At 41.5% G+C, this 24,798-nt stretch overlaps 2 protein-coding genes across 2 annotated transcripts in view; one reads left to right on the top strand and one right to left on the bottom strand.

The window, feature by feature from the left end:
- cacna1aa (calcium channel, voltage-dependent, P/Q type, alpha 1A subunit, a) overlaps nt 1–14,699 on the bottom strand; it is an 80,107-nt gene extending 65,408 nt beyond the window's left edge. Inside the window, exon 1 of the mRNA XM_041957123.1 lies at nt 14,365–14,699. Within this exon, the coding sequence (XP_041813057.1) occupies nt 14,365–14,696 (332 nt within the window). The 5' untranslated portion in view covers nt 14,697–14,699. The remainder of the gene's footprint in view (nt 1–14,364) is intronic.
- An 8,182-nt stretch (nt 14,700–22,881) lies between these two features.
- Nucleotides 22,882–24,561, top strand: alkbh7 (alkB homolog 7). Its single transcript, XM_041957140.1, has 4 exons — nt 22,882–23,256; nt 23,401–23,574; nt 23,705–23,829; nt 23,999–24,561. The coding sequence occupies exons 1-4, from the start codon at nt 22,984–22,986 to the stop codon at nt 24,117–24,119; spliced, it is 693 nt and encodes a 230-aa protein (XP_041813074.1). The 5' UTR covers nt 22,882–22,983; the 3' UTR covers nt 24,120–24,561.
- The last annotated feature ends 237 nt before the right edge of the window (nt 24,562–24,798 follow it).

Below are 24,798 nucleotides of genomic sequence, written 5' to 3'. Positions count from 1 at the left end.
GTTAAGCCTCCTCTCTCTGTCTTTTTCTCCTGCAACTCTCTGCTTCAATATCACTGTCCCCTCTTACATTATTTTTTATCTGGCTCTCATCACCCCTCCCGCTTGTTTCTCCATCTCTCCCACTTTTTTGCATCTGTCCTTCCCATATCCCCTCAGTCCCCCTTCCTCTCACTGAGTCCGCCCATCAATCATCCCTACCTTTATCATGCCATTCAATATCGAATAAGATGCCGCATCAGCAAACGCACGAGGACACCAACAGCAAGACACGAGAAAGAAAGAAAGAAAGAAAGAAAGAAAGAAAGAAAGAAAGAAAGAAAGAAAGAAAGAAAGAAAGAAAGAAAGAAAGAGTCCTGTGGGCACAGACATGATTGAAAAGAGTGAGTGGTGAGGAATAAAAGAGAGAGAAGGGGAGAGGATGTGGCAGAGGGAGAGAAACAACAGTGAAAAAGAGAAGGGCAGCGAAGAAGAGCATAGGAGTGCTGAATGAGGGATAAATCGAGAGAATGACAGTGGGGTGTGAGAGTATTGCGGTATTTTCTTCTCCTGAGCTATGTGTATGCTCTGCCGAAAGTAGGTTAGTGGCAGAACACACGAACGAACACACACACACACACACACACACACACACACAAAGGGAGGGGGGGCGGAAGGAAGAGAGTGGGTGGGAGACTATACATCATACTGTCACATGCAGTATGTATGAGTGTATGTAATATGAGTGAAAATGACACACAGTACTGTATAAATCACTGCAGCCCTCACATGCTTCCATAAATTGACACACTTCACACATTTCTTCACTACCATATGACCATATGTGCATTTTCTTTTAAATCTCACACGTCTCACAATTGGAAGCCCTTAAATGTGATGTAGGATGCCAACATTGCATGAAAACACACAGACTTACACACGTCTATACGCAGACACACAGTCACAACTGAACACTCTTGTCAAAATGTCTGCCCCTCTAGCCTCCACAGTCCTGCCTCTCTACGCACCATCCATGCGCATGCCATATTGTCACTTACGCATATTCATACATGTACTGTCCACACATGGAGAAACACTAGACTTCACTTGACTTAAATGCACTTGTCTGCCAACAGAGTCCAGACCAGCTGCTACCCTTTGGGAAGGTGCCAGCCTTCCTATTAATAAACCCAAGCATGAAAGTATGGGCCTCCTCTCTCACTCTGACAGTCACTATCTGTTCTGTTTATTTCTGATAAACCACACTTGTTATTTGTTTACTGTAATAAATTCACTTGAAATGTTTGTTCAGGAAAAAAGGCTCAATAACTGCGCAAATTTCATTATCATCATCATCCATGTTTTATAACGTTAACTTCAGAATGACAAGAGTCTGGCTTTGCAAATAGGAAAAATATTGGAACCAGAAGAGCAAGGACAACAATAATCACCTACAGGACAGGAATTAAATCACAGCCAAACAGACAGTGCTGTGGATGCCCCTGAATATGGTTGTAATGCCTCTTCTACCACACAGCCAGTTTGGCCAGCTTGGTTTTGAACTGGCCGTTGCGCTCCTAAAATGAAATAGCAAATTTCTTCATTTTAAAATACACGCCACGCAGCAATTTGAGAAACTCAGGTTTCCCAGTGTCTCTGTCATCTCTGGACATAAACAGTAGGGTGAAATTCTACCACTATATAAATGTAAGTAGCCCTTGTAAGTATTAATACATGTGTTTTAAGGTTTACCAGAGCATTGCTGCATAATGGTAGCTAACGACGAATATACATAGAGTTTAAAATTAGCTGTGAGATCTGCCTTGCTGTTGCCATAAAAGGAGGGCACAAAGCGTGACAAGGAAAGGGAACGAGACAAAACTGCAAGTAAATATCGTAAACTGGACAGCTTTTTCACTTTGTAAGTTGAGCCCAAGTTGCATACAGCATTCAGTAATATTCAATTTTCAGTTGTGTTGATAGGTATGAATCCTGTGTTAAAATCCAAAAGGACACAGTAAACTCGCTATTGATGCATTCAGGACACACACCCTATTTTCTCCCTGATGCTACACAGAGAATTAACAGTGTTATGAGGCCATGTTAATTGGGTGTGTATCTGAAACACCAAACTGCAGATATTTCAGTGAGAAATCTTAATTTGTTTGCTTCTCAAACCAACAGCCTCATCAACTCCCTACTAGCCAAAGGATGCTAGTAGGGAGTTGAGGAGACAAAATCCAAAACCTGTCAAGTTTGTAAAGAAATAAAGTTTATCTGTATGGATTATATACAATTATAAACAGTATATTATATATAAAAACAATTCCTCGCCAACCATGTTCCTGAAAATAATCAGAGATTGCGTACACGTACATCTGGCCCTGCCCCAGCCTCTTCTTCTGTTCAATTTTATGGGCATTGGCATCCACAGGCATTGCATTACCGCCATCTGCTGGACTGTCCCTTCCCCCATCATTTCCAGTATCGCCATTCCACGCATGAAAAGGCGCAGGACAGAAATGTTCCTGAATGTAAAGTAGGTGTAGGTTATTTCAGTAATTTACTGGTTTTTATGTGTGACAGAGGCATATGAATGTACTTTGCTTGTGCCGCATGTGAATGACTTGTGGTTTTTTTAAGAAGAAGAGAACAAAAAGAAAAATGAAATAGTTCTAAGTCAAAGTCATAACTTAGCAGCTTCCCCTTTTCTCTGGCAGCTTTTTGATATGCCTCACTCCTTTCCCCTGCCTTCCCCTCTCTTCCTCTCTGTCCTGTTACATTATGCAGCATAGCACTGGCAGAACAGCTCAAATGATTGCTTCATTTTCTTGTCACTTTTCCCACAGAAGCACTGATTTGATAAAATGAATGGGAATAAGCACTGTAGTTGAAACCTATCTAATTATTTTGATAATCAGCAGCCATAAAAGATAAGCGACATGCTTGAAGTGCTTCATTTTATTCCAGTATTATACATTTTAAATAGAATCTTACGACATGCAGTTTAAGTGTCTCTTCATACTTCAAATATCGACTTGTATTTTCACATTTAGTGACACTTTCATTAGCAAAAAACGAATGGATATGAGTTATTTAAATTTGTTTTTCCAAGGTATAGTCAAGAATCTTAAAATCTAAAACAGAAGGATTCTACTTTTAAGCCAAGGGAAAATATTCACAATATTTGATGTGGAGTTTACGTTCTACGTAGTGAGTACAATGTATTTTCACATAAATCTCATACCAGAATGCTTGTGTCTCCCTACAATACACTCATTTGTCAGTGGGGGCCCTCCACAGCAAGAAAATGGCCTCTACCGAAAGGCGACAATATTCTTCCACTCCAAAAACTGCTGATTTTTGCTTTTGCATTCAATACTGTGATCAAAAGCAGGACAAGAACTGCGATCAAAACACGGTCTGACGTGAAACTCAAATCAAACACATGTCCATGCCTCAGTCCTACAAAACATTTACTGATTCAACATTTATCCCACTTTGGCACCATGTTTGACTGCGTTGCCAAACAAATGGGAGTGCCCGAAGGCCAGTTTAGCCCTGCTTGGCCTCTCTCAGTCTGATTTAGCATCAATCGGAGTGTATAGGCCTTACAATCGCCCACATCTACTGCCTGCTTATTCCATATGGCATATGTTGTGTCTCTATCTCACCCTTGCCACTGCCTCACCACCCACATATAGCCGAGTTGTCACTTTGTACAAGATGCTGACGGTGGTGTGTGTGTGTATATGTGTGTGTGCGCATGCCATGGGCTATGTGTAGAAAATCAGTGATGCGTGTGACTTTTTTTTTTTTTTTTTACTTTATCTGGATCTTCAGGAAGGCAGTGCAGGTGTGTCAGCATGAACGTGTGTTTGTATACGTCACAGAATGTGCTGATTTAACCGTGTGCCTTTTTTTCCACTGCCAGTGTTGATGTGTACATGGAAGTGTGTTTGCGTGTGTGAGTGTGTGCCAGCACACCCTGCAGGTAGAGTGCAGGTTTCCAGCAGGGTCTGTCTAGTAACAGCCGCAGCACATGACTAAAGAACACGGGCATAAAAAAAATCAATCCATCAGACTCTCTCCCTGTCTCTCTATTTTTCTCTCTCTCCACGTATTCCGAATCCCCAAAATAGCTCTGCTCCACGTCACTGCAACCCCCCCCCGACCGCCCTCCCCACACACATTCTAAAAGACACACACCTAACACAAACACACACACGTCCAACTAGCCTGCAACTGAAACTGAATTATTCAACAGAGCCAGAATGCACAGCTAAGAGAAAGAGGAATGAGAAAAATACAGATGGAAAGAAAGGACAGAGAGACAAAGACAAAAGAAAAAGAGATAAATATGAGCTTCTGTTCGGTGTGCGTACATGTGTATACAGTGATCATAGATAAACAAGCGCACATTACATCTCTTTCCAACAGTTCAAGAAGTATAGTAAAGGATGTTTATCTACATATATCAGATTTTTTAAGAGGTTTTAAATACTATCTGAGCATTAAAGAAAACAAAAGTGATTGTTGGCACCATAATAATTGCCTGTCAGGTTTTCAGTGTCATATGTTAATTACACCAGTGCAAGGCGACATGACGATGGGACATCCAAGTCTTTGACAAGAAAAAAAATTCAAAATGCTTGACTTACACAGTGTGATTGATTTTTAAGAGTGAATCCAAACTAAACATTTACATTGAACTCTGTGGGGTGAACGTTTCAATCCTCTGTGGCAACTTCTGACCACAACCAATGTATGATGTCAGAGCAGAGATTTGAAAACGCAATGTCCAAAATGATGTAAGAATGCACAAAGACTGTGCACAATCAATTGTAAAAATCTGCACACACAAGGTCTGACTGGCATTAGCAAATTTTGCAAACAGCTATTGAAACAAATATTTCTATTTTGATTTATGTCCTAGCTGCTACACAGCAGCATGCTTCCAAATTGATTTTGCTTCCAATTCTTGATTGCCATACATGTTACAAGGGCACCCATCTGCAGTATATATATATAAAAAAAACAGCTAGCATGATGCATTTATCAGATCTTAGAGGATCAATTTACAATCTGAGAACAGTGAAGCTTGTCAGTTTCAGTTGCTGCTGGGGAACCTTTTTGCCCGAGAATTTAATTGCACTTCTACTCGCAATACATTTAAATGTATTAAAAAGAGACATAAAAACAGCTCAATCTTTTCAAAATGAAATGACACAACAGTGGTAAACTAAGTATGTTTCGTCCCCAGAAGTTCTTCAGCTTTTGTATTGAAATCTTCTGTGTTTTGATTTGATTTCAGATGATAAATACACTTAAATGCTGGATGCAGAGTGTTTGTAATATTTTCTAAAAGACGTTATACCAAAACTATTTTTGTGACACAAATGGTTTGACTGGTAAATGTATGATTCTATTGAGTTCATCTGTGACCCTCTTCACAGTCTGTAGCACATTATCTTGTTACTACTTTCTGTGCCATTTTGAAAAAATAAAAGTGAATAAAACATCAATTTAACTTGTAAACAGGAAGAAAGAAAGCCAGACAGAGAGGGAAACAGAAATAGAGAGAGAGAGAGAGAGAGAGAGAGAGAGAGAGAGAGAGAGAGAGGGAAATGTAGATTCCTCACTAGCTCCAATGACCTCAGTGTTCCTCCACCTCTATGTAAGAACACTGTGGGAGGACAGACAGATGTATTTCAGTACACACACACAAGCACACAGACACATGCACACACCCAGACAAGGTAATACAACGATGCTCTGACGATGATCAATATCAAAAAGATGAGATGTTGCTATTTAAATGGAAAATGGGTATTTCAAGTTCTGTTCATTTAAAAGTGTTCTTTCAAGTAACACTTTTAAATGAACACCTTTCCTATATTCTAAAAATACAGACTGATTGGTCACGTTTTCCAAAGACAACACTGCAGATGAAAAATACATACAGTGCATAATGAGAACAATAATGTGTATTTTGTGTAAGTGTGAAAAGAAAATAAGAAAAACAATCTAAATAGATTAAGTTTTCTTATGAGCTTGATTTTGTTTCTAGTTCTGTGAGTGTGTACAAGTGTGTGTGTGTGTGTGTGTGTGTGTGTGTGTGTGTGTGTATACTCATAAAAACCCAAGCGCCAAGTCTGCCCTTAGGGACTCAGGATACAGATCAATTCACACATTTATTACCAGACAGTCAAAGGTATGAGGTAGGCAGATTGAGCCCAGAGGGCGCACACACACGCACATACACACATACGTACGCACACATGGGCGTGCATGCACACACACACACGCATACACATAGAACAGAAATCGTAACACATACGCAGACAGACACACTCACATGCACTCGTTATTGCCAACAACTGTGAGCAAACTAAACTAAACAAGACTTGCAGCTGTCAGGATGTTCAGCAAAATATCCCCAAAACTTCAAACAAATGCTTTAAATTAGCATCACAAAAGGCGGAAGCGGCCAATTAGAGGGAGGGCAAGACGCAGTGGAGGAGAGCGAGTGGAACAGCAGTGGCGGGGAGGAGAGAGAAAAAGAAAGAATGATGGATAGGATTTGAGTGAAAGAGAAAAATTACAGGTAGTGAAACGTGAGAGGAGACGACAAAGCTTCACTTCCTATCAGTCAAAGAGAGAGTGAAAAAGACAGAGTGAGAAGGGGGGAGAGGGGAAGGAAAGGGGAAGGGGGAAGGGAGTGGTTTTGGGGGGGTCTCTAAAGAATAAATGTAAGTCACTGCCATGTCTAAGTGACAAAAACAAGTTTGTGTGTGTTCTGTCTGCAGTGTAGCTGGCCAACCCTGAGTGTTTGTCTCTCCACCGCTTTGTGTTAAATGATTTATATGCAGACAGGCAGTTTGATTCTCTCTCTCTCTCTCTCTCTCATTAGTCTATCCCTCTCTATAATGTCTCTGTCTTGCTGACTTCCCCCCTCCTTTCTCTACTTCTGTCACTCAATAGACCATGTCTCTGCTCTGTATCTCTAGCGCAGCTGCACAGTAGAAGCAGATTGGACACAGCTTTTTACCTCATCTCTCTCTCTTCTCTTTCCTTGTCCATTAAAAAAAAACTCATTTTATCCTATGCAGCACATAAATACACACAACTCTCACTTACTGCTATTAACCCCTTACCCAAACGACCGGAAGAGAAATTAAAAACAAAAATTTAACACTAACTTTTCCCCAACTGCGAACAGTGTGGCACCATGAAAATGGTGTAAACTTTCCTAACACCCAGGTCTCAACGTCAAACTGAAGAGTATAAGAGGAAAGAGGGGTGAAAGAAACTCGTGAATCGTGCTCTTTTCGAGCAGCTCCTGTTATTTTTAGGCTGGACTGATGTAAAAGATCAAGACTCAAGGATGTGGCCAGATTGAGAAGAGAGACTCCATATGAGCAGAGTGTGCACTGTAAGACCGCAAGTGTGTGTGTGTGTGTGTGTGTGTGTGTGTGTTTTCTAAATAAAGAGAGAGAAAACAAATAGGCAGCATAACAATGACCCACAGACTATGATAGACTTGTAAACAAATGAATAAGCACATATGCATTCAAACACACAAATCCTGAATACACACACACACACACAATTGGACCGACACACACACACACACACACACACACAGATAGACACATGCAAAAACTAAGCTGGTGTTAAGTCTGTGTAGTTATCAGCTGACAGTTGCGAGCTGGAGAAAGGCCAATAAATAATTTAGATTCTGCAGTGAATGTAGATCACCGACTCTCCACATCCACCCAAAAACACCCAGGTCTCTCTCTCTCTTTCTCTCTCACACTGGGTGTGTCTCACTTTCTCCCTGTCTTTCTCTCTTAATCACTTGGTATATATACTCTGGCTATGTGTGTCTCTAGACTCTACTCGCATGGTTGCAGAGGAGGTGAGAGACCTGACTATTCTCCTTGGTGGCCTGATTAGGTCCACTAAATATGTGGGAGAAAAAAAACTGCTCCTGTCTCAGACACGCACAGAGAGACCTGAATTATGTTAGTGCGCTCCCTTAGGCAATCTACTGACACAATCAGGAAGTAACACATACAACATCACCAACCACCACCAACCTGCATTTGTCAGCAAGTGTAGGAAAGGTCAGTCATTCACAAGTTACTCATAACAAAGCATGGATATGTGGTTAACACAATGGCAAATTTGCAAAAACACATCTTACTGTAACATATGGAGTCAATCTATATCTATGTCATTTTTACCAAAAACTAAGACAAGATGTTCAAGACACAGAAGCAGGAGGTTGACCGCTAAGTGAAACAAAGAAACAGCAAAGAGATTAAACCCACTTTTCTTGAATGGCCATTTGATATCTCATTGATTCTGGTTCATAAAGGATCAGATATGGAACTCAGAGATTAGAGCACACCGACTCACCCACAAGCACAAACAATGCAAACAACACAAAATTCACGGCATGTATTAACTGATGGCATGCTCACAGACACCCTATGATTATGAAAGGGCGGTTAATTAAAAAAAACACATTACTTGTATTATATTTCATATTGAGCTAATTGTTACTAGACAGCTGGAACATATATTGACTACCTCTCCATTTACAACAGCAGGGGGAAACATATTGGTGTATGCTGATGATGCAGGCAGCACGTGTGTGTGTGCGCGTTTGTGTCAACAGTGCTAAAATTAGTGCCCCACAGAGATGCATATTAAGAACTTGGCTGACACTTGATACATTGAATGGTTACATGGTTTACACTGACTCCAGCATATGACACCTGATATGCATTTGGCAAGGTCAAATGCACATTTAGGGTCATAGGTCAGTAGGACTGGTAATGGAGATTTCATTTCTAAGGTCGTATAGGATGACCCTTTTAGTTTCAGCTTTCCCCCGGCATGTAATATGATGTGTTATTTCTAAGCACATTATAAGGAGAAGAGAACAATTGCTATGTATGTTACAATACACGGTCTGTGAATCAGTTCTGAGGCTAAGATTAGATTTAACAGGTATGGATATTGTACTTGTTCGTTTGTTTTGATTAGTTGTGACCAAATTTTCCTTCAGTTTTATTTACATTTAAGACATTTGAGCTAGTCTCAAGTAACGTTAATTCAGTGAAACGTTGTGAACTGAAAGTTGTAACAGTTACCTCAGGTCCAGCGTCAGTGTCTTCGTCTGAAGTTTGTGTTTTTCAACAGCTGTATATGTAAATAAGTCAACATGGCCTCAACTTAACTTTGGAAGTAGCCTTACATGCTAACGTTAGCGTTACGGACTTCTGTTAACTGCGCTTGACGTACTTTGACGTCAGCGCATGCGTCGCCTTGTTAAATTACTCGCGACGTTTGTGGAGCGAGCAGTATTGTCGATATTGTTTCAATCTGTTTTTCGGATGGCAGCAGCGTCGTACACAGTAGAGAAAGACACGTTTTTAATTAACTTAATTTTTTTCCCGGAAAGGTGGTTGATTTTTTCACATTTCGTGGTGTACATTGCGAATTATCAAGAGAGGTGTGGGTCACACACGCACATGGTGCCTGGAGAGACAAAAGCACACAGTTACCTATAAGCCAGTATTAAAAAAAAAAAAAAAAAAAGCTTTTTAAGTAGCGTAAAACAATGTGTTTATTTGATTTAACACAGTCATTCTATGAAGGTGGGACACATAATGGTTTTCAAAATTTTCTAGCTTTAAAATTTTGTGCTTCACAATTCTAGTCCACTGAAGTGTCGGCCTACTTAATTGTTGGAAAGAACTGACAAACACAATGAGAAAGGGATTATGATTATCAAAATGTATTTGTCAAAATGTTCAATATTGAATCTTTTTTAAAAATGTCTGTTCATAAAATAAATGTGTTCAACTTCTGAAAGAGGTTTTAAAATACAGATATGTAAAGATTTATGCAAATTGTGTTGAAGTACCTGTATTGTAATGCATGCATTCATTCTCAACATAATGAAATTCTAAGACTGGACTGCACCTGAACACTCTGCTCATAGTGTGTGTCTATAGTTCAGTATGTTTACCAAGATCAGTGAGAAAGATAAATATGGGGATTAATTGTATTAAACAATGCACTTTTTGTCTACCACTTGTTTCAAAAAAACACAATGGCACAGTTATAGGGCTGCTCTCTGTAATGCTAATTCTAATTAAACAACCAAATATCTGTCTACTGTATCTAAATGTAGATGTGAGAGAATAGTTATTTATATGGCACTCCCATGAGTCCACAGTCAGTTCACAACTAAATAAAGCTGCAGGTCATCATTCTGCTGAATAGTGAATCCACTGAGAGTCATAAATCTGGTGAATCAAAAAGCTGTTCCAGTCTCCATTCAGTGAAACATCAGTCAGTCAAGTCCACCAAACATGCGTCTGGCAACGCTTCTGTTGGCTACAGGTTCAAATGAATCAAGCCGATTCCTCTATATATCATGAGCTTTATCACTAATATTTCCCTTTTCTTCTTTGTGTTATGCAGTGAGATTTACTTTAATGCTGACCATAAAAGAGTCAGACAAATGGCAGATGCTGTATTACCACTAAGAAGAAAATCTCTTAAAATTAGTGACGTTTTAATTTGCCCCTCGTCTTGGTTTGAGTCATTAATGTTCAGGTTTTGCCAGTACGAGCCTGATATTCATGTTTTCCAACATGATACAGCTAAAGTACACATCTTTTATTTATGGTGACACAGTATCTGTGGTGGGGGGATTGCTAGTGTGGACCCGTGGTGGTGTGAAAGTTCTGGAGCATGAAAAAAGGATGGAGGTTCAAATGCAGTTTTCACGAATGCAACGCTTTAAAGGCATGATATATCTGCAAAATGTTACAGGATAGAGGCAAATTACTTTTTTTAAAAGCCCAAATGGCCACTGTGCCCTTTGATGGTTGATGTCATTGATCCTTACTGAAATTGTTAGGTGTCACTCTGAGGTTTATTTGTGGGCAACGCTGTGCTGGATGTTAGGAATGAGTTTTAACACAGTGCATGTACAGTTACAACAGCTACATGACACACGGTATATCCAGAGCCCAAATGTACTGTCACTCACTCCAACATCAATTTTCTGTCAACTATTTGGATATTAAAGTTTTATTAGTACCGTGTTACTATAGCACAGTTCAGTTTTGTACATATTAGTTTGGTTTGGATTGAGCCAGTTGTGTGAGAGCTAATCGGCTGATGAGTGACTGAACACCTTGACACAGTCCACAGTGGTGCAATGGGGTCTGGCATTACCTGAGATGATCTTATGATTGATATTGGCATTGTCATATCATGTCCTGTAGAGTGTGGACTTCCTCAGCGGACTCAAGCTTTTGCACATTAGGTCATTTAAGGACCTAGTCCATTCACAGGACAATGACCTAAATCCTTAACAATAAATGGGTGATTTAGGACCTGATTTGAGACCTTTGCTACAAAGTGTTTCAAAAGATGCAATGGGTTTTGTCTTTGAAATATTGATTGGATGAGGTTATGCAAATGTAATTTGATTCCGTCTTCAGCCTAACTAACCTAACGGCCTCCGCTTGGTTAGTTTTAAAGCTACACAATAATGTCATCTATATCTCCAACTTACTCAAGGTTGCCCACAATAGGCCAAGTTATGTATACAGAGGATTGACAGTATATCATGGATGTATTCTCTGGGGAGAGGGATAAAATGCTGTCCTAGGTACACCTCACAATTTATTACAATCCAATAAACACCAGACCCACAATGCACAGCTTCAGAAATTACCAATAAATTAAATCAACACCCTGAGACAGTCTCAACAAATACTGAACATTATTGCAACTTATTGCAGAGCTTTTGTGTTAGATTAGAGTGTTAGATTGTACTAGCGCTCATGTTATCATATCAAACACCTCTATGCTGGTATTGCAACATGTATACCTTAAAGACAATGCAAATATCATAACAACATAGAACTTTGTAGACCATCAGAGACCAACCATAAGCTCAAGGAGATCAACTCAATAACGTCGGCAGAGCACAGATGTTAAACATTACACTAAAATGTATCAAACTCATCTGTTTTGTGAGGCTACATATTTTGATAATAATATCTGAGCAAACACTTTTGAAATCTTGAAATGAACTGATACAATTCTACACCGAAAGCTATTTAAAGAACAGATTTGCCTATAAGGGTTTAATCAAGAACAATTCTTCTAAACCCATTAATTTCATAGCTTTGCACAACACATATTGCACTACTTCTATATGTTTACAATTACTGTAAGCTACAGTTCCATTTATGGTACTTCAGCCTTATTCTTTGGGCTTTTTTCACCAGACCCCTCTCCACCAGGTGATGGATATTTCCCATTCTGTCAAATATACTGATAGAAATAAAAATTTTCTGTGATGAAACAAACAAACAAAAAAGCATAATGTACCTAAACATTTTTATTAAGGCTGTCTGACCTATATGACAGACTGTGCAGCGAAGCATGTCTTTTTTCACAGCAGACTACTTTTCACAGTAAAAGAACAGGTGTTACTTATAACATGAATGATGGCTCTGTGATATTTGTGTGTCCCATTAAGCCATCAGTGTGACAATGAGCCAGAATGCGCATTACCAAGGCCCTGAAGCAGCTAAATGGAATTCTGTTCTTTTTCTACTGTGACACGCCAAAATGTTCAAAAAAAGGTCCATTGCAAATTGCCATTCAAAGGAAAGTGTTTGGTGTGCTTTATCTTAACGAGGTCTCTCTTTAGCCACCTTAAAATGCTTTTTTTTTTCTTCAAAGGCTGGTACCAGGAAAAACTAAAGTGTCCTGTGCTTCCTTACTGCCTTAAATGTTTTTTTTTTCACATTTTACCAAATGTTGGATGCCCTGAAAGAAATCACCAGGAGGCCTTCTGCCATTGGACCATTTTGTCTTGCCAGTATTGTTATCTTTCTCAGTTTCCATTGCTTACAAGGAACACATGCTGACTAATAACCAACCTGACACCCCCAATTCCAAAACATTTTGTTCAGAATTAGGAAATCCACAATTTGAAAACATTGTACAAGTGACTAGTTTCATTCAAAATAAATGCATGGCTTCATAAAAGACTTTTGAGTTATTAAATTGCTGTATCATAATTTGGAAATCAAATCTCTGAATGTACAACATCAGATTTCCTGCACACACTCACTCTCTCTGACTAACACACGTCTGTCATTTAGAGAGTGAATAGACATGATTCAGAAGCACTGTAAATAGCTCCTGCATTTCACTAGAGCTGCCCAATTAGTGTGTGTAGTTATGTCACGGCTCAAGCATCAGCATGGATCAATACAATCATTACTCCAATTTCCCCACTTGTCATTAACACTCACACGGAAACTTACTTTCACATTTGCATGCATTCGCACACGAATCCTGCAAATGAAAATACTGAAATCACTCGCTATTTCTCTCCAGAATGGTGCAATATGTGCTGGTTTCATGAAAGGTGGAAATGTAGGAAAATGTTGGAAATTTAACACTGTCACACTAAGTGGATGTGGTACATGCACACAACCACGCACGCACGCACCCGGGCACACATTTTGAAATGGTGGCACATTCATTCAGTGACACCTGCATGTGATTAAGAGGAGGCTCAAAATGGGGAAAAAATTAAATACTGTGTCAATGCACAAGTTAATAGCCTACTATACTCACACTTACATACTTGCTCTCTCTCGTTCTCGTACACAGACACACACACACACAGACACACACACCATATCTAGAAAGACACCTGCATCATGCTGATATGGGAGCCTGTGTGTGCATTACTGCAAGGATACACACACACACACACACACACACACACACACACATTGCTTATTTTCATCTCTCTCTTGCCCCCCCTCCTCCTGTTTCTCTATACCCGCGCGAGGCGCTGGGCCTATGCTGCACATGCTGACATCAGCAACCAGAAGCGCCCCCTAGACACCCCCCACCACCACCACGACCACACACACACACCATACATAGGAATCGTATATCAAGCAAGTCCCATGCGATGGTGACATAAAATTACTAACAAATGTGACTGATGGTGATCAACGGCTTCATAAAAGGGGCCGCTGGTAGATGCCCCCCCCCCCTCCTCTTAATTAACTATAAATTACATGTCCAACGTTTCCTCTGTCACCTCCTGTACCCTATACCTCACAGGACCTTGCATGGCTACATCTGCTTGTTACACCTTTGTCATTTGGACTTAATATAAAGCCTTTAACTCATGGAATGAGATACAAACTGTGAACCATTCGATCAGACATATGTCCACACAGCAGGCCTACCTGATCCCCGGGCAAGGCAACAGTGACATATTTTACTCACTGTACAATGCAAGGTAAAGGATATGGCCATTCGGTGATCTTTTTGGCGTATTTTCTGACGAAGTTATCCTCACTGAAAATGAACAGTGAGCGGTTGACAGTGAAACAGTTCTGGCGCACGGGAATGGGGTTATAGAGGGCCATAGTCCGGGCTCTCTGCGCCATAGACTGCTTGTACATTCTCTGCGCCCCGGGCCCCCCGGGTGGACCGTGTCCATGGCCGTGTCCATGCCCGTGGCCGTGGCCGTGACCGTGTCCATGGGGTCCTCCTTGCCTGCTACCACCGCGGCCACCCGGGCCCCCTCCGCCGGGCCCCCCGCCGTACCTGGCCGGTACCTCATCTCCAAACCGCGCCATTCTCTGGACACCGAAAGCCAATCTTCACGAAGCAGTGGAGAAGGAGACCAATGCTCAGCTGTGCAGCCACACAACATTACATCCCATCTGGATCAGAACGTCTCATATGCACAACGGGTTGTCTTGTAAGCTTGTGCTGAACACCTGCAACCGGCGAGCAGTTAAATGCTGGTTTTAGCAGACGAGGACGCCCATGTACCGTCTCTTCTCTGTGCGTCTCTGCCAACGGCCAATTGTGGGTGTGAGAAAATTAAATGTGTGGTCGGTTGGTTGACTGGTTGCACTGTAGGGCTGTACTGTGGGGTGTCTCAGTCTTAGTCGGTTGTTATGTCGGTATAAAGCAGGCTTCGCCCCCAACATGAAATCATGGGGAGACTGTAGCGAGTTAACATGAATGTCTCATGTTCTCCATGGTTCATGCCTGTATCAGAGCGCACCACAGCCTCCTGCAAATTTCTGGACGATTTATTTCTTTGCTCTCGTGACAGCATGTAATGACAATCTAAACGCTTCTACTATCACACAGGCCTCAATAAATCAGATTGTCGAAAATAAATCTGGAAATAATTAACAGCCTATAGCTGCGGCTGTCAGCGGCGTTCAGCTTGGCATTTTGGAAACGGTCGCGTTTCCGATGACTTAAAAGGCATTGGAAAAGGAAAAGCTGCTATTATTTATTTATTTTTGAAACATCCGCAATGTTTGGCACAGTGTGTGGCAATAATGTGACTCCCGCCACCTTACAGTTGTTTTACCAGTGCGCTCTGACAAGCCTTGCGACCAGGAAAATTGTGACATTTGTCATTAATGCATCTAATTTCAGAGTTCACGATCTCGAGTAGGAAGGAGAAAGAAAAATACCGTTTTCCTTTGAAATGTCTGTGTCATTGCTGTCGAGCGCTGTAGATGAAATAATTTTCTCAAACGAATTCAATAGCATCCTCCCTCGTTGCCACCATCATCTTCTCTCCGTCACCTGCGCGACCATCCAGAAGCTGAGCAAGGGACAAACGGACGGCGTCGTCAAAGACAAGGGTAGGACGGCCGCTTCTCCGCCGTCTTACACCCTCTCATGGTCTTGGTTTGGCTGTTCGAGGTGCAGCAGTGCCGAGAGAGTCCCTCACCATCCCCGCCCCGAAAAGTCTACCTTCGTCCGCACTGATAAGCCCAAATGTCCTGGCAGAGCGTCCTTCCTCTCTCTCATTGGAGTAGGGTAGAGCGTTCCTGACGGCCTCCTCTCTCTTCGTTCAGCGACCCCAAGGGGAGGAGGAGATGGACAGACGGACGGACGGATAGATAGATGGATAGGTGAATGGAAGGAGACACACATAAGAGGGAGGGGACCGGCTGTTTCTTTGGAATTCAGGCCGGAGTCTGCCAGTAAATTTAACAAATGGCACCGCGCGCGAAATCGTTGTCTTTCAGTTTGTGGGAAGTATAATGTGAGCCTGCTCGGCTCTGCAGCCGCAGCACATGACGCACGCAGCTCGTCCAACTTCCAGACGTATGTCACGGACAGTGGGATCGTGTATCGCCTGTTTATTTAAAGGCGCTCCCGGCTGTAGCCCAAGTGGACCCCTCAAACCGTCCAATTTATAATCAGTTGCAAATAATGCGTAAAATAACCCGATGGCTTATAGAGGATGAGGTGACACAGCAACATGCCGTGTTTGTCACTTCCATCTTTGTACATGTGCATTTCATAAAGACCCAGTAAGTGTGCTTATAATAGCCAGAGAGGCGGGGTGTTGGCATCATGCAGCTCGTGCAAAGACACAGCTGCAACCCAAGCTGACAATGACTGCGCGCACACGGGCGCGTGAGTAGAGTAAATGTGCGTCAAAGTGTGCGCGCCCGAGCCTGTGAGTGTTTGTTAGGGAAGGTGGAGGGGGGAGGCTATTCTTAGCAACAGACATTTGGAAATTAATGGACGAAGAGAGCTCTTTCCTCCCTCCCACCCCGAAACCGAGTCGAGGATCCTCTCCTCTCTTGTCCTCGAGGCTTTTCTCATAGCTCCACCAAAACACTGGTGCCCGTTCAAGGTGCGACCATACGCTTTGCGCCAAAGCCCACAACGATTTCCAGTGACATAACACGGAGTAAACAAGGGCAACGTGGATGGACAATGCCGAGAGATAATAAGAGAGCTGCAGTCTTCATTTTCTTGTGATGCAATACAATAATCATATGCGAATTTTCAAACCTGTGATTTAGGTAAAACATTTCAGTCTTTTGCCTTCAGCGAAACCAGTTTGACACTGATCTCTCTAAAGATGCTGTTTCATTCCGAATACCGATGGTGTTTTCCATTGTTGATTGCACGAGGTGATTTTACTGGATTTCCTGGTTATGGAGAAAAAAAGATAGCAATTAGTGGTCTCATATACAATTGATGTCAAGAGTAACTCACAAACGCTATGTTAAGCCCCGGGAGAGAGGAAGGCTGTAGCCCACAACATCACAGGACAGCATTCTTTTAATCTATTATGTGACCTAATTGATTGACTCCAGAAATAGCCGCCTCTGTGAATGGGAAATGATCGTCCATATACAGATTTAAGGGTGACCGGGAGAATTAAATCACCTCTCCAAGGGATTGAAGCAGGAGAGACACATTGCACGTGCGAACGCCAATCGATAACAGCACGACCTTAAACGTCTATACGATATGTTAGAAAGGGATCGTTTTTGCTTTGTGTCCGCTTAAGCAAGGCTTCCGGCAGCGAGAGAGAGACTGACCCCACCGCAAGGGCATGCAACAACAAAAAAATAAATTCCTTATCATAACCAGAGAGAGAGAGAGAGAGAGAGAGAGAGAGAGAGAGAGAGAGAGAGAGAGAGAGAGAGAGAGAGAGAGATAAACACCCACATAAACACACCCTAATAAAATGATGTCAGTTAATTTCCACTGGTAATGGGATCATATCAAGAATACCACTGCCATCGGAAAAGCATGGAAAAGTGCTATACTGCTTGTCTTACTAGTACAAAAGGCTCATGGACAGCCTGGCCACCCTGCCAGCAAGTAGTCAGGACCACGGAGAGCGCCTCAGCAAGCCATAGCAGCATCAAGACCAAAGCGCATTGCTGGTCCCTGAAGTTTGTTTGGAGGGTTTTAAGTGTTTGAGGGGTGACTCCCATGCTGCAGCTTGCTGTGGTCCCCTGCAAGCCTCTAGTGCATGTCTGTTGTATGCAGCTATCACACTGCCATGACTGATGCTTCAGTTTACCAGTTTTACTAAGTAAAACTGTGCATAGAATAACAAACTCTCTCTCTCTCTCTCTCTCTCTCTCTCTCTCTCTCTCTGTGTGTGTGTGTGTGTGTGTGAGAGAGAGAGAGAGAGAGAGAGAGAGAGAGACAGAGAGAGATTTTAGAGCACTTTATTGCATTAATATGAAGGATAAACAAAACCAAACATTTTAAAACCATAAAATTTTCAAGATAAAAAAAAATCATAAATAAGAGAAAGATGATGTCTGTGTGCTTGTACAGTACAAATACTGCATGCACACATTAGGATGGTAACACTTTACAATATCATACACGGTTTAGCCTCTTGCTAGTTTATGGCTGTTTTACATCTCAGTGAGGTTGCACTTGTTACTATGGGTTTGTTGAAATGCCAAGACTCTGCAGTTTGTCACACACTGTCTCATCTCACCTGTCTGAAAAACTCTGCAAAAGCCAAAACTCTAAAAGCAAGTCATGATGCAGTAAGCACATATGAAAAAGTATTTCATTCTTCCTTAAAAGAAATGTATTGCAGTTTTTTAGCCTGTTATATCATATGTATGTGTGTGTTCACAAATGTGTGTGTTTACACTTGGGTGTGATGATCTGTGAAATCATCTATTGCCCTTCAGAGTTGGAGCCTTTGAGGAGCAGCAGCCTTCTGTCCAAACCTGTTATTCCACACAGCCAGCACAGGAAGCACTGAGGAGCAACATCTCCAAGGCTGCCCATGCATAAAATATTGTTACCTCACAAGAACACATGCACTGTCGCTATAGAATAGATAAAGATACATTACAAACTCTGTGTATTTATGCATATTTGGCAGAGAAAATGAATGCAACGTGATTGGCTGTCTTTGTTCTACAGCAACGTCTTTGTGAGGGAGTGTAAATTGTATCCTGCATTTGACAAGGACTGAGACCACACCACAGAACATTTTCTTTAAAACAGGCGTGTACACAGACCATAAATGAACCACTGGAGTATACAAGATCATGATGAGTTCATGTTGTTAATGGGTTTCAGGAGAATGTAGGTAGAACAAGATGTTTGGTCTCTCAATATGGGCCCCCATGACACTTTGAATCCATCAAGTTCTTCACTCTTGACTACCTGTTGCTCTGTCCTCTTCATAATACAATAACAATTCCACAATTAGGACAATGCTCAACAGTATATAAGCTGAAAGCTGTGAAGAAGCAGTAGCAGTGAAGTGTGAAGCAGTGAATGTTTTAAAATGAACATCCTAACAGGTCAAGAATTATTTGCTAGAGTAAAGTATGTTAAGTCTTGGGTACTCCTACATTTTAAAATTTAAATAAATCACTAAATATGTTGAAAGCATGGTGCCCACCGCAAGTTTTTAACATGTAAAAAAACATTTATTCCATCTCTAGAGTTTAAAAGTGCCTGGATTGTTCTCTGCTGTTTTTCTTTCTCAGTCAGATGTTCAAATAGTGGGTAGCTGTGAGCCTGGTGCTCTGAGGCGAGGGCCTAAAAAGGAGTGTCGTGACTCAATGATTCATAAGACTGAATAATTCAATGGCTGGATGCATGTAGAGCACTCCGCCCCTGCTGAACCCGGTCCTCCACAGACCCAATGCAGACTTACATGTAAACCTCGGCTCCACATCATACACAACAAACTGTGGTTAACAGCTAAACATCAGTTAAAGGCATGCTACAATTTGTGTCAAAAATGCTATTTTGCCACTGTCATACCTGAGTGTAAAGTAAGGTAAACGAAGATTAACGTGTCCAGCCATTGGAAAACTAGGTCAGATGATTTAGTTTAGTTTAACATCTAATCTGGGTGTAACTAGCAAAGAGGCAGCATAACAGATGGTTTATGGCGAACACACTACACTAAAATCGATGCAAGCTTTAATGGATAGTAGGATCATATGGTGAATGAGTAGAGCACATGCACATACATCATATACACACAGGGAAGAGCTGGCAGGTCAGTCAATTCACTGCCATGGACAGAGCCAGACATGGAGGGCACAAAGCATGTGAGAAGGTATAGATTCATATGCAATGCTCCCTCATCAGCAATCAAGAGTAAAGACATGGGAGAGTAGGAGAGGGCAGTCATGAGCTGAGTTTGCCATGGTATGGTATTAGCAAGAAAGGGAGATTCTGCAGTGACGGCTTCAGCCTCTCTATAGACTGGTGATGGCTGTGGGACCCCACGAGACAGACTGTTTGACAAGGCAGACACAGAAACAGATTCACAGCCACATTTTAACTTTGACTGCTTTCTCCCTCTGTCTGTACCCTACGGTCTACCTCTGTGTGTATCCTACAGTGTGAGCTTAACTTAAAACAGTACTCACTGATTTATTATTTCACAGCTCTAACCTTGTTGGACTCACAATAGCTCACAAATGACATAATTTGAAGCGATTTGCCAGATTTTGAAGCGACTTTTATGTGTAAAATGAGTGGAGTTCTCCTTTAAGTTTGTGTCATTTCACACCCTTTCCACTCTCCCTTACAAATAAATTGTTACTCTTTATGTTTAAACAAAAATACAGCATCTGTGCCCCACCAGCGTTGAGGTATTTGTACCTCTCATAGCCGCTAAAATAACATCCACTCTGTCCCTCTTCATTCATTTTTCATAATTTTATGATGCATAAAAATCTTTAGATTATCATATGACATTCTCACTCCTGGGTGCTTATCACTGTGCAGTAATGGCAGACAGGTTCCACACATGCACCATCCAAACTGACCACTGCCAAGTATTTTTCTGGCTATTTTCAGCCTAACTGCATGATTCAACAGAAGGCATAATGATGCCTCCAGGACAGGCTGACCGATGATAATGCAGTGAATCGTAGAAGCTTTAAATGAGTGCACCAACTGGGAATTAGAATATGAACCCAAAACACTCATCATGGCTGGATGAATGTAATGCTGGGGGCAGCAACATGGCATCCAACAATGAAATGGGCATCACATCAGTTGTGTGTGTGTGTGTGTGTTGAAGGAGGATGGGGGGTGAGTTAGTTTTATTGTGGATGCTCACTGACCGAGACCAACAACCGGCTCACAGAAGGAGCACTAATAATCACTGTATGTATGAAGTGGATGTGTTCGGATGTGCATGTTACACATATAGGCTCTTGCTCACAAACAAAAAAATGTCTCTGTGTGTAAGTATGGTGTATAGACCATTGTGCAATATACAAGAATATACCCACATACAAAGTTTTCAGCCTACTGAAATAAGTACAATGCATTTTTAACCACCTAGAAGTAGCAGCCTAGTCATAAGTAGGGTAACATAGCTGGTCCTGCACAAGCAAAATGTCCTTTCTCCATCTGTCTAAGTCTTCTCCTGGCTCCCTCATAGTTACCCTTTCTTAGATCTGATACAGAATTTAAACACCAGTTTTAAGTTTCACAGCTTTCTTGTGAGGACATATGACATGCCTCACTTTCCTTTAATACTGACAGTTCAGTAATAAAAGGTTTGTCTGGAAACAAAGCAAAAGAGGGAACAGGAGAGAGATGGTGGTAACCTGTGCTTAGTGGTAAATAGGCCAATGTTTTTTTTTTTTGTTTTTTTTTCCGGGGAATCTCTAGTGAATCTCTCTCTCTCTCTCTCTCTCTCTCTCTCTCTCTCTCTCTCCTTTCATACTCAATTTCCTCTCTCACCTTTACTCTACAGGCTCCTAAGGGACAAGGAAAATCCAGATATTGTATTTTTGCTGTATTAATCAATTTAATTCAGTATTTGTTGGTTTCTTTTATATTTTTTAATTTTCATTTTCACATATACAAATGTCCTTATTAATTCAATTACACAATCAATAATTTCTTTCTTGTCTGATTATGATGGAGGCAGCATCAAAGCATGATACGAAGTGAACAATTAAGTTATTAATAATTTAGAAAATAATGGAGTAATTAATCGGAACAAAATTTATGTGTTTGAAGTCCCTGCACAGTCCCTCCAGTTTGACATTCCCCGCACCATGTAACCATTCCAAAACCAGCAAAATAAGATTCTTAATGAGTGTTTTGTCCACCTGCATTTACACACTCGCAGCGGATAAATTACAAACACCACTTCCTCGCTGAGGGTTTTACTTTGAAAGTTTCACCAGATGTTGGCGCAGCTGGAGTGGATGATAGGCCCGAGTGCATTCACAATCATGAGTATCCACTGCCCTCCAGTGGTCAGAGTAAGAATTGCAACATCCGCATTCACCCTTTTCTCCGTGTTGGTACTCCTCCCTTTGTGCGTTCATATCCCAAAGCTATGAGAGCAAGAGAGCAAAGAGAAGCTTTGCACAGAGTGATCTTCTTTTGTGGCTGAGCATTGCATACAGACCTTTAGGCCTGCACATAAAGCTAATACACAAACAGATATACTGAGCCAAGCTGTCGGGCAGTAATATTGGTTGCTTTGTCACCACTGTCCATTGTTGTCTGCTTCTCTAGCCTTCACAGTTAAGGATAATTATCAATATTAAATCATGAGTAATAAGTAAATTGTAAAGAATTAGACTATTTCTATGTTTTATCAAAGTTAACATGTGTGTAGCCTACACAGGGCATTATATAAAAATCAGACAGAGCAAGACACGATGGAAATATAATATAATATAGTATAATATAATATAATATAATATAATATAATATAATATAATATAATTCTATATCCTCGTTACAAAAGATTATTTCAGACTAACCGGCCTTAGGACAAGTCATGTGACAATATGTTAATGTTTTTTTTTTTTAAATGTACATTACCAACATTTTTTTTTTTTTTAATATTTTCTGCCATCAAGTTCATATTTAGACTGGCAAACAAGACAGTTTCAAAGGTTTTCATTTCTAAGTCACACCTTTGGCAGAGAAATCCGTCGCTGATGCGCTTTACTGCGGGAAGACTACGCCCCCCAGAATGCATTGCTTTTTCAACATGGCGTCGCACATAGCCGCTTGACTTCTGTCAACAAGCCCAAAACGCTGCTTCAGTTAGAAAAAAACTGTAGCGAGGTTGACCATTAGTCTAATATTTCAGACAGGAGGATGAAACTGCTGCTGACAGTATTAAAAGGAATCCATAAACCAGCTGTTTACTCCAGTCACCACCGTTGTCTGAGCTCCTGTGCCAGCGGCGGCCTGTTACCTCACAGTGATGAACCTCTGATCGTCGGGTCAAGCCGGGAGCTCGTGCAGAGACTGGGCTCGCAGGTGGAGGTGAGGACGGCCTTCATCACAGAGGAGGAGGAGCGGGCCTTTCTGCGAGAGCTGGAGCCTGGCCTGAAGAAGAAACGCTACGAGTTCGACCATTGGGACGATGTAAGTCAGGTTCATCATCACATGGTTGACAGTCATGGTGGGCCAACACGAATTAAACGTATGCCTATGTTGACGTATACAACGTGCACGTGAAGTTAAGTGACAGTGACTTCAATTGTGCTGTGTTCACTTTCCCATATTTAGGCTATTCACGGGTACCGAGAGACCGAGCGTGTGAGTTGGGGGGCGGCGTGCGAGGAGGTCCTGAATCGCGTCCGATCTGCAGCGTTTCCTGAGGGTAGTCCACTCCTCGGGCCTGTGCACATTCTAGACCTGGACAAGACCGGCTACATCAAGCCTCACATTGACAGTGTCAAGGTAGGTTTCTCTGTCTTTTCTCTGCATGGGCCGTGCCACATGCAGACAACAACAATCTCAAATCAACTGTTGGGCTGTCTTCTCAGCTGTGCGTCATGTCATTTTCTCTGTGGACTCCTTGATTTTTCAGTTCTGTGGTAGCACGATTGCTGGATTGAGTCTTCTGTCAGACAGTATCATGCGCTTGGTGAAGGAGGATGCGGCCAATGAGTGGCTGGACCTGCTGCTGCCCCGACACTCCCTCTATATACTGAGGTTCAGTAGATATTGCACTTGACTCAAATAATGTTTTTGAATATGAAGGATTCGAGTTCTTTAGTGCTACACAGGGCTGATTTGCCAAGAAAAACTGTAGCTCTACTACAGGATGAGTGTGCTGTAGTTGTGTCTTACTCTGTCTCCTGTCCATCTCACACCTGTGCAGGGACCAGGCCAGATATAACTTCACTCACGAGATCCTGAAAGACGAGGAGTCTGTGTTCAACGGACAGAAAGTGCCTCGACAGCGCCGCATCTCTGTCATCTGTCGGAACCTTCCGGGCTAAAACCTACTCAGCTTGGATTTTAACAGAACATAACCTGTATATAGGGGGTTGTGTCTGTGATCTCTGTTAATATATTAAAGCTGATATTCCTAATGTTTTATTTTTTTGATTAATATATTGTTATATACATCTATGATGAAGTGTTCAGGACATTCATTGTCACAGTCAGTAATATTAAAATGATCTGTTTGTCTGAGCCTGTTATTATCAGACTTTGTTTATCGGAGCATCTATAAAGTTTTGCAGTGGCTGATTTAAATGAACAGCATGTTTCTGCACAACCCTTCACAACAACTGTGCCATCCTGGTTGTAGTTTGAGCGTCATTTCAGTTATCATTCACTGCCGGAAAGGATGTCACCTTTAACTGCGTGAAACGCTTGTTTGTACATATGTTGGTTTCACAATAAAAGTAAGAGAGGGTCCTTTGAATCTGGATCCCGTTTTTTATGTGTTACCATCACTGTGCTCTACTTCTGTAATAATACAGAGACTCTGAATAATTTCCAAATTAAATTGAAGTGAACTTGGATGCAATAAATGCTCTTCTTGGTTTAGCATGTGAAGTTGCATCGAGGGAATCCCCTGATTTTGTATTTCTTATAAATATTTGAGAAATATGAAGACAGACATTATTCCATTCAGCTGAGTAACTTTCTAGTTATGTGTCACTATTCAAC

The sequence above is a fragment of the Chelmon rostratus genome, chromosome 17, assembly GCF_017976325.1.
Source record: "Chelmon rostratus isolate fCheRos1 chromosome 17, fCheRos1.pri, whole genome shotgun sequence".
NCBI lineage: Eukaryota > Metazoa > Chordata > Actinopteri > Chaetodontiformes > Chaetodontidae > Chelmon > Chelmon rostratus.
This window is presented reverse-complemented; position numbering and strand designations above follow the sequence as displayed.